General features: G+C 37.6%; 1 protein-coding gene across 1 annotated transcript; it reads left to right on the top strand.

Annotated features, from left to right (window-relative positions):
* The first annotated feature begins 1,769 nt into the window (after positions 1 to 1,769).
* LOC120608149 (XK-related protein 9-like) lies at positions 1,770 to 11,206 on the top strand. The gene is given in 5 exon segments (XM_039869905.1): positions 1,770 to 1,844; positions 2,282 to 2,401; positions 3,360 to 3,697; positions 10,562 to 10,905; positions 10,908 to 11,206. Coding segments are annotated over 5 exon segments (1,176 nt in total).
* The last annotated feature ends 261 nt before the right edge of the window (positions 11,207 to 11,467 follow it).

Genomic DNA, 11,467 nt, shown 5'->3' with positions numbered 1-11,467 from the left:
AAGGAGAGAGATCTGGGGATGTCTCTCACTATGCCATGTTTCTGACGTCACTACAACATTTTCATATCCCATGTGATAAGGATCGATATTTTTACTATCCCTATCCTTCTGAGTCTGAGAGGACTGCCTGTACAGTGTATTATAGAGGTCATTTACCTAAGCTTTTACTAATTTATCATCTTTGTCAAGAATCCTCCAAACCTCATACACTATGATCTGTGCACTTAGACAGTAAAGCTGGTATTAGAATGTAGATGTCCTTTCAGTTTCCAGACTCTAAAATGTTGAAAAAGATATCTAGAAAATGACACCTCTACATTTAAGAAATGACATAGAAAAACTGGCAGACTGAAAACTTTACAAGACCATTGTTATTCAATCAATTGTTTATAACTAAAATATTCATTGTTAAAAATGTACAAAATATAGATTTAAAAAAAAGGAAATCAAAATTAGCCATTTAATGTTTCAGATATTGTCATATTCATTTAAATATCTAATGTAAGAATGAAAGATATATAAATAAAATAGAAAGAAAGTAATTTAAAGAGTTTAATCTTGGGTTGAACATGTACCAACGTATTGAAAAATCAGAAGCAGGAGGGGGATAAAAATAGTTAAATGATTAAAGTTGACATTTGACAGCAAGATGATTTCCTTTTTTTTTTTCCTTTACTCTGGTGAACTACTATACTACTCTGATCTGTCTAGACATGATCTGCAATTTAGATCAATGCTTAGTGAAGAGAAATGGAAAAAGTGAGAATGATGTGGTAGGAATGGTGAAAAGTTACATTAGCAGAAATAATAAAATCAGTAGAGTATAGGCATATGCAGAAAATCTGGCAGGCTCTTTATAAACAAGTTTTACAAGTTATGCTGATCTACGTTTGTGGGATTATTTATTTATTATCCCACAGAATATAGCAAGAACCAAAGTGCAGAAGTAAAAGAGAGGTAAAAGTAACTTTAATGTTTATTAATTAAGAATTGCTTTTAGGGATTGGTAACATAGACTAAAATATGCTTTATATAAAAGACACTTGGAAATAAGCAGCCCAGGGCTAGTATGGAGGCTATATAAACTCTTTAGGGCCCCAGTTTTTTCTTCCCCAACAGTTACTATATAGCTTTCATCCTTTGATTTAGGGGAAAGTGTAACCATTCTTGGATAAGCAATCAGGGCAGATGCACAGGGCCATGAACTCAGAAGGACCCTGTACTTGAGGTTTAATGAGCCAAAATTGCAGGCTTGAAATTTTTAATATTTTTATCTTTGAATTTATGTTTCATAAGTGAAGTCTGGTGGGACAATGGAGCATGTGCCTGATGCTTGAAATTCTGACCTGCAAGCAGGCACACCTGTTGTGTAGGGAGCTAAAGCTCCCAAAATTCAAAAGAGTGCATGGATTATCTCGGGAGGCCTGCTTGCATAAAAAAGGGAAAAGGCTGGTTCTGAGGAATTCCAGGAAGAAGAAGATTAAGTATAGACAAAGGGAGTGTCAAAGGGAGTGTCAAAGGAAGTGTCAATTGTACCTCGATCTTCAGGATGTTACTTTAATTATGTTATCTTGGGATACACAAAGGAACAGATTATGTATAAAAAGAAGCATAAGAAATAAACTCGGAGAGACAGTTGTGAGATCTGTTCTCCCTCCTGCACCCTGTCTGTCTTCTCTTTTTTCTCAGTCCCCGCTTCCCCATTCAGGTACCCGGTTTGACTTGGTCGGCTGGTTTCTGACAAGTGGCGCCCGAACAGGGACCTGAAAATGGAGGAAAAAAGCAAGGACCCACCGCAAGACGAGTGCACTCGAGAATGGCCAAAGAAGCCGTGGGCAGTGAAGGTGAGTACGCAGGAGTTTTGGTAAATATAGAAACTGTAAGAGAAAATATAATGGGCCAAGGAAATAGTCGACTGCTATTTGTACATATGCTTAAGAATATGCTTAGAGTTAGAGGAGCTAAAGTAGCTCAGCAACAGTTAATGAAGTTTTTGCAATTTATAGAAGAAGTTTGTCCCTGGTTTCCTGAGGAAGGGACAATTGATTTAGAGACATGGTTAAGAGTGGGTAAAAAGTTACAGGATTACTATGATGACCACGGACCTACTAAGGTTCCGGCAGATACTTTTGGGCTTTGGACTTTGATTAGAGATTCTTTAGACCCTAGACATGAAAGAGATCAGATTAAAGAACGAATGTCACCTGTACTTAAAACAGAAAGTGTTCATGAGTATGACGAATCTGAGGCTGCTGGGGTTGTGCCTTCTGCCTCTCCAAAGCCTCCCCCTCCTTTCGTTACTGATGATGATGAGGAGGCCGCTAGATATCATTCACCTGATGAAAATTCAGCTCCACTTGTAGCTATTGGAGGCGTTGCCCAACCCGCAGTACTAGATCCTGTATTAATATGGGGGCGAGGGCATGTTTGTGTTTTTCCGCAGGGAGCTGACGGAGCACGCTGGTTGCCTGAACGACTAGTGCGGCATGCCGAAAATGAACATCGAGACTGATTAATCTAACAGTTTATGCCGCAGTGCATTGGGCTTACATCCCGGATCCTCCGGTACTACATCCAACTGTTTGGTCTGCGCCACAGATCCAGGTTTTTTCTAATAACTCTAAACTTTTAGGATTGCCATTAGCCATGGAACAGCAATATGTATATGATAATTTTAATTTTTCAGGATCAGCAATAGGACTACCTATTTGTTTCTATTCAATTCTACTTCCCAACCTGGGTGTTTGAATATCACGGAGCAGCCTTGGCCTAAGAAAGGAGGAGCTATTATGCTTGGGGCTCCTGATGGCAAAGCTGTAAGCAACAATGATACGATTCCGTTTGAACTTTGTCACTCAAAGAGGCCTGTGCAAAAAGATTCGGTATGGTGGCATCGTTGTCATCAAGAGAATGTCACTTTGTACCGGGTAACAGGATTTAATGAAACTGTTTGGGACTTCTCTCGGCCTTATGACACTGAGACTGCTTTATCTGCTGGACTCTGGAAAACAAGCTCTGGCGCTTGGCACACTCATATTTGGAAACTGGCTGCCGGACTTGTGACAATGAGTATTAGCATGACTAATGAATCTCTGACCAATTCACACAGTAGTGGTTCAGGAGAAAGATTCTCGTATGCCCTTAGAACTTGTGTTAATGTCCCATATATATTATTGTTAGGAAATTTCAATATTACCATAGATAATAATTCTAATCAATTTAATGTATCTTGTAATAATTGTCAGCTGTCTAATTGTGTTACTCCTGCTAACACTTCTGTTCTTGTGCTTAGACAACCGCCATTTATAATGGTTCCTGTTAACCTTACAGGCCCTTGGTTTGATGAATATGGGTTACAGGTTTTAAAGGAAATTAACATGGCATTAGGAAGATCTAAAAGGGCTGTGGCTGTTGTTGTGGCAGGTATTCTTGCAGTTGTCGCCTTGGTGGTTACAGCCACCACTGCTGCCATATCCTTGTCCAACTCTGTGCAAACTGCAACATTTGTTAATGATCTGACAAAAAATGTTTCATTAGCTATGGGATCTCAAGAAAGTATTGATGAAAAAATTGAACAAAAATTAGATGCACTACATGAAACAGTAAACTTTTTGGGAGAAGAAGTTCAAGCCTTAAAATTGTCCTCCCGCTTACGTTGCCATGTACAATATCGATGGATTTGTGTAACTCCAAAAAGGTATAATAGTACCACCCATCCTTGGGATAAGATAAAAAATCATTTACAAGGGATCTGACATACTGCTAATATGTCATTAGATTTAGTTCAATTACATCGAGACATTTTAGCCTTAAAAGAAGCTCCCGAACTACAAATAAATACTGATCAAACAGTGCAAGAATTTATAAAGGGTTTAAAAGGTTTAGTCCCTACTTGGGGGCCATTTACTCATTTATCAGGATTTGTTATCGTTCTAGCCTGTTTCATGTTAGTCATCTTGTGTTTATTGCCATATCTGTTGAAATGCGCAATACGAGCAGTGCGAGATGTTGGTTCCGAGATATATGCAATAAAATTAAAAAATAAAAATGCCCCAATATAGTGGCTGGTAGTCAAAGACGGGTAAGGACTTCTTGGAAACTGGACAACCTAAGACAGGGCATGTATGATGGAATACATGTTCCAATGACGGGTAAGCTCCATGTTTCACAGGAAGCCACCTAAGACAGGCACAGTCTACTATAAAGTGAAAAAGGGGGAATTGTAGGGAGCTAAAGCTCCCAAAATTCAAAGGAGTGCATGGATTATCTCAGGAGGCCTGCTTGCATATAAAAGGGAAAAGGCTGGTTCTGAGGAATTCCAGGAAGAAGAAGATTAAGAATAGAAAAAGGGAGTGTCAGAGGGAGTTTCGAGTGTACCTCGATCTTCAAGATGTTACTTTAATTATGTTATCTTGGGATACACAAAGGAACAGATTATGTATAAAAAGGAGCATAAGAAATAAACTCGGAGAGACAGTTGTGAGATCTGTTCTCCCTCCTGCACCCTGTCGGTCTTCTCTTTTTTCTCAGTCCCCGCTCCCCCATTCAGGTACCCGGTTTGACTTGGTCGGCTGGTTTCCGACACTGTTGCTTCCTCCTTGTCTTCCAAAGACAATTTCTCAGCCTTCTTCTCTCTGTCCCTGTACCACTACTGCTGTTGCTCTCTGCCCTAGATGCTGGCTGGGAATCGTTGGTGGGGGCAAATCCTTGTTCCACCACCACCCTTCACTATAGGTGGGGGCCTGGGTGAGACTGTGGGGAAGGTTAGGGTCAAGCGTACACCCCATGGCATCTTGACATGGGACAAAACAATGACCATTGGGACCCTAGCCTGAGAGCTCAGCAGACAACCCATTGGGAGTCCTGCCCCCACTCCCAACCCAGGTTCCAAGGACATCTGGTAGGGAGGTTGCAATCTCTTGGGATTTGCCTGGCTGTCAGAGGGTTGGGACTGTGGGCCTATGAAGAGATTAACTTTCTCATCCTCAGTTAAGGCCTTGCATTTTCTTTTTGTACTCAGCCCTGAAAATTATACAGCTGTCCTCGATTTAGGCATTATGTCAATAAAGAAGAGAGAAGTGAATATTAACCAACTGGCAGTCTCTACTGCAGCATGAAAAAGACCTGCATAAAAAATTATAGCTGTCTGAAAATTAGTGAGATTCCTGGGAAAGTAGTAGTGAGTGTTACTAGAAATATGCAAACAGAGGGTCTATAACTTATATGGTTATTGTAGAGTCAAGATAAACATCAATGGGAGGTTATATTAGCTGAAGTCTAGTATCCTTGTTATTCCTGAGTTTATATGATTTTAGGTAAAAAGTATAAGGTTGGCAGATCTGACTAACTTTACCTCAATTTGTCTTTTCAATGCTGGAGTTAGGTGTTTTAGACCTTTGTGTATTAGTTATATGGTCTATTAAATAGTGACATATATCAGTATAAAATTAATCTCTTAATTTCAAGAAATTTGATTTAACAAGAAGACTCCTGCCATGTACTTATATAGTATATATATATATATATAGTAACTTGGTTAATACCCCTCAATAGTTATATATATATATAATATTATAAATATGATGAATGTTTAAAATGTATCATTATAGCAAACATTTATCATATTTATATGACTGCTTACAAGCCTTTATCGTATTTAGCTTGAAATAGATTCATATAAGCAGAATAACTCACATCTCTCCCACCCCTCAAATCCATTTAATTTACTTGCCTCAAAAGTAAATATACTTTGTATGATTTTATACACCTGACTTACCTATCCGTAGAATTGAAATTATGTTTAAATATTCAAAGTAAAATATGTATTACACACCAATTAATTTTAAGTCTAGTCTTAAAGTTGAAGAGAGGTTGAGTGCGTGGGGTTTCTTAACAATATTCACTCATTAAACTTTTCAATTGTCAACATAGAGTAAGAGGAGATGTCAAACTACTAATTATGCATCATGTGGAATACGACTATACACTAGGCAATATCTTCTCTGGGCTAGAAAGTTCCCTGCTTCTTGATGAACTCTTTGTCAAAACCAGATAGTAAGTTGTTTTTTGTTTTGTTTTATTTTTATAATAGCAGAAAATAAATCTATCTTCACTGGTCTTTGCAAACTATGATCAACAGAAAATAGTTATAGAAATATGATTCATCTTCCAAGCTTTCATACAAATAATTTTTAGAAATATGCATCTTAGAAGACTATAGAAACTTTTTCATTTTCATAAAGACCTTACCAAACGAGTGAATTGTATACATTTATCAGATATAATTTCTATGATTTCTAGCTTGTAACATAATCATATACCCAAATACCTGAGTCCTAGGACAATTTCACATCTATTACCTAGCTTGATGGGATAGAAGTGTGCAAAAATGTGGTTAAAATTTTGCATAATTTCAGCATTATTTTTGCTGCTACACAAAACACTGAATTTAATAGATCAGTTCCACACAACAGCACTAGACTAAAATATTGCCCTAGTGTGAGCATAATCTGAGTCTCATAGACAGTTTCAGGTTATTTCAATAATAGCCTGATAATAGCTATAATATAGTTGAAAGGTAGATTCACAGGATCTTCATATGAATGTTCATGACATTATAATGAAAATTCTAACTGTCCTTTTTCTATCTTCATTGCCTGTTTATTTTTATTTTTTTGTTTTCTCTGATCATTCCTATGAACTTTATTGAATCTGTGAAATATACATTCAGAAAAGTACATGTGTTGAACATACAGCTCAATGAATATTTATAAAGTAAACACACCTATGAAACCACCATCCATATGATGAAATATGCAATACCCCAGAAGCTTCCCTCATGTCACCCTGTAATTACTCCCCCACATCCACACAAAATTAAGCAATATCTTACCTTCAATAACTACTATTTAATTTTTTTCAATTTTTAAACTTTAAATACAAAATCATGTGGTATATACTTTTGTTTTTGGCTTTTTTTTATCTAAAATTATGTTTCTGAGGTTCATCGATGTTGTTGCAAATAGCAATAGTTAATTTATTTTCATTAATGTATGCTATGTCACTGTATACCTATATTATAATTTATGTATCCACTCTTTGTTGATAGAAATTAGGTATCATTTCCAATTTTTGCCAACTATGAATAACGCTAATATCAATATTCTCATACATAACTTTTAGTGTATTTGTACATTCATATCTATTAGGTTTAAATCTAGAAATGGATTGTTTGGATCATAAGTTGCATAAGTACATATATTCAACTTTAGTAGACCCTGTCAGTTTTTCAAAGTGGCTGCGCCACTTTACACTTCAAGCCAATGGTATATGGGTGGTTCAGTTACTTCACATCCTCATCAACACTTGCTATTATCAGTCTTTTTTTATTTAAATCATTCTGGTGATTATACAATAATTTTTTTTATTGTGATTTTAGTTTTAATTTCCATGGTGGGACCCATCATCTTTTCATATGTTTGTTGGACTTCTGAAGATTTTCTTCTGTAAAATGTAATAATTTTGCCTGTTTTTTTAAATTGTATTGCCTGTCATTTTCTAATTGATTTGTAAGAGCTCGTTAGGTATTTTGGATATGAATCCATTGGCATATGTATTGGCATATGTATTATAAATACATACTCCACTCTGTGATTTACTTTGCCAGTACTTTTATGGTGTTTTTCTATTAACAAAGATTGTTAAGAACAATTGTAAAGCACTACTATGTGTTGTAAAATAATATTGTTAAAATTTATGACAGAGACCTTAACCTGGACAGAAATCAAAAGAACCTCTGGGAACAGCTCACACATTCTACGTCATTAAAAGACCCTTACCGGAAGCACTCTTTCTCCTCCCCCCTCTCATTTTTAAATTGGGCTGTCTTTTTTTTTTTTTTTTAATTTTTATTAGTTTCAAGTATACAGTTCATTGGTCAGACATCTATATAGTTAGTAAAATGATCCCCTCAGTTGCTCCTTCCCTCCCTGATCCTCCACCTAGCCAATGTATTAATGCTAATTGCTTTCCTTCTGCCATGCTTCCCATCCCCATCACCATCCATCAGCTACTAATTTGTACTACTTTAACACTTCACCCCATTCTCCCAGTCCCCCAAAATCCCTCCCCTCTGTCCATCATCAAATTGTCCACTATATTTGTGAGTCTGTTTTTGATTAGTTTGTTCTTTTTATTCCTTAAATTCCACATATAAGTGAAATTATATAGTGTTTACCTTTCTCTGTCTGACAAATACCTTCTAGGTTCATCACAGTAATATCTTTTTCCATTCCTTTCCTTTTCATATGAAGGGGTTTTGTTTTCTTATCCTTTTAGCCACTCCATTCCTTGGTTAGAGCACTTAATTCTTTTCCCTTTAAGGTACTTATCCATAGGAGTGTAGTTGTTACCATTCTTTATTCCTGTTTTTGATACATGTTTTTTCTTCTTAAAGAAGTCCCTCCAACATTTCCTGTAATTCTGGCTTGGTAGTGATAAATTCCTTTAGTTTATTTTTGTCTGGGAAACTCTTTATCTGTCCTTCAACTTTAAGTGATAGCTTTGCTGGATAAATTATCCTTGCTTGTAAATCCTGGGTCTTCATTCTTTCAAAATTTTTTTGTCAAGCCCTTCTGTCCTTCATAGTCTCTCCTGAGAAGTCAACTGCCAGTCTTATGGGTGTTCCTTTATATGTAATTATTTGTTTTTCTCTTGCTGCTTTCACAATTTTTTCTTTGTATTTAACCTTTGGCATTTTAATGATGATGTGTCTTGGCGTGGGCCTCTTTGGATCCCTGATTTTTGGACTCCTCTGAGCTTCCTGGGATTTTATGTCCATTTCCTTCACCAGGTTAGGGAAGTTTTCCATCATTATTTCTTCAAACGGCTGTTCAACATCTTGATTTTCTTCACTTATGCTGATCAGAGGAATATTTGGAGCCTTAATAGTGTCCCATATCCTCCTTAAATCATCTTTATAGCCTTGGCCTCTTTTTCTTTTCATTATGTTTGAGTGTCCTGATTCCTATCCTCTAGATAGGGCATCCTCTTCTTTATACACTTTATTCACTTTGTTCATTCTTTTGTTTATTTCACTTAATATACTTCTCATCTTAGATAATGTGTTCTCCATTTCGGACTGATTCCCTTTTATAATTTCCACTTCCATTTTTATGTTTTTTATCTCTGTTGGAATTCTCTACATTTCTTAAAAGTTCATTGAGCATCTTCATAACCAGTGTTTTGAACTTTGCATCTGTTAAATGACTTGACTCCATTATATCTGGAATTCTGTTCTGTTCTGTCATATGGTTTCTGCTTCTTTGTCTTCCAATTTTGGCTGTCTTTCTGTATCTGTTTCTATGTACTAAGCAAAGCTCCTAAGTCTCCCAGTCTTATTAGTGCGAATTTGTGACGTACGTGTCCAGTGGCACAGTCCTAAGAGGGGTTCAGCTGCAGGCCAAATTTAGCCCAAGCCTCTACCCCTCTGGGGCCACCTGTCAAGATTCAGCAAGCAATCTGCAAATTCTGTGCTTATAGTTGCCTGAAAAGGCCACACCAGAAACCGAGGCCAGTTGCCTCCAGTGTAGGTCTAGGGGCTGCTCAGCAACTGACTCGCTGAGGATATACCTGGATGTGGCTTGGGTGGGGCCTTGAGTTGGGGGAGGCAGGGGTTCAGGAAATACTCTGGAAGGAGCGACCTCTGTTATCCAGTTTGATGATGTCATAGCTATGGCGGTACTGTGTCCTTGCACTGGGAGAGGGCAGTGCTCAACAGGGAACAATAGATAACGCTGGCACTTCTGTACAGAGTAAGTCTCGCTCCAGCCCTCACTCTGACAATGTCTCCCTGTAAGTCCCTGGTGCCCCCTGCACGTAGCCGAACAGGCACTGGTGCTCAGAGCGAGCAGGTCTGTCACAGAGAGTCTGCTCATGGGCATGGCCCCTTTAAGAGGCATCTGCCGCTGCTGCAGCCTCCGTCTCACTCAGCCACTCGAGATCGGGCAGCCCCACGTCCTCAACCAGTCCTACCCTCTGTCGTTGCAGGGTGATTTCTTGGATTTCTCCTTAGTTGTATGGCTTGTTCATCAAGATCCCAGGCGATTTTTCCCTGCTGCTTACTCCTTGTTTCCATCATAACTTTGATTTCATCGCCAGAGTGATGAACAGAGGCTCTATCATCTATGCCATTTTTTCCCATCTTTCTACTTATAAGAAAGAGTGGAAGAGCCCATCCTCCAACTCTAGCAATCAGGTTTATGAATATTTAGTAGGAGTCATCTGTACTTTGGTGTAAGTTCGCTATTAGAAGTGGAGGGAGCTGGTTGGAAAAGTTCCTGGGGGAGAAACAATTCTCTTGTTCTCGAGATCACTGGGTCTTCCATGGAAAGTTGTCTTCTTGTTATATACTCTTGGTAATATGATAATGCAGTAGAATTGTTTACATACTTTTTATTCTATGCTGTGACACTTGTCTTTCTTAATCAATAGTTTTACATAATTATAAACATCATAAACCTAAAATTAGAGGCAAAATCAGACAGACTTGAGTTTTCTTTAGAGAACCTCTGGCTCTAGATGCAGCCATCATGGTCTCTTGCTGTGCTATTTCTTGGTCGACTGTTGATTATCAAGTAGCTTTAAGAAAATTCTTGCCTGATAAAAATCTCCTTAATAGATTGTGTCCCAAACTCACATATCTCTTTTATAAGTTGTTTACAATATTATCTTGCATGCTGAGTGTTGTACTTCTTTTATTCTTAAACATTAAGATTGCTTTATTTCTGTTGTTATTTCTTTGGTTTTTCAGTATATCGTGGGCATTTAAAAAACAAACTCAGTTTTGTGCTGCCATAAGTATGGAACTCTTATATAGGGTTGTTGTTGGGTTCATTCTTATCTTTACATTTTCAATATTAAAGGACAGAATACCAAATGTCCAATGTCTTGTTATTATATTGTGAGAGTACTGGCCACATTAGGGATATTGATTGTGTTCTGGGTTTGCCCGCTTTCTATTTTTAATTCAGACTATTTTATACCTATCAATATTATTATAGCTCTGACTCTTTTCCTTGGAATTATTTTTCTTATCGTTTATTATGGGGCTTTGCATCCAAACAGAGGTGAAAAAGCAAAATCTGATGAAATTTATGGAAAACCAGTGCAAATAGATTGTAGAATGAAGTATTTCGTAATGGAATAAGCTATTCACTTATTAAATGTATTTTATTTTTTATTTCATTGGTTAGTAAAGAAAATGTTGTGTGTAAAAAAAAAAAAAAACAGTCTCGTCTAGACCCTGTCAACGACAATATCTCCTTGTAAATCCCTTGTGCCCCTGCGCGCAGCCGGGTTGGCACTGGTGCTCAGAGCGAGCAGGCCCAACGCCGCGAAAATCCGCTCGCGGACGCGGCCCCTTTAAGAGGCATCTGTCACTGCCGCTGCTGCCACCTCCGTCTCACTC

The sequence above is a fragment of the Pteropus medius genome, unplaced genomic scaffold (genome assembly GCF_902729225.1).
Source record: "Pteropus medius unplaced genomic scaffold, Ma_sr-lr_union100, whole genome shotgun sequence".
Lineage (NCBI taxonomy): Eukaryota > Metazoa > Chordata > Mammalia > Chiroptera > Pteropodidae > Pteropus > Pteropus medius.
Note: the sequence above shows the minus strand (reverse complement) of the source record. Positions and strands in the feature narration are given on the sequence as shown.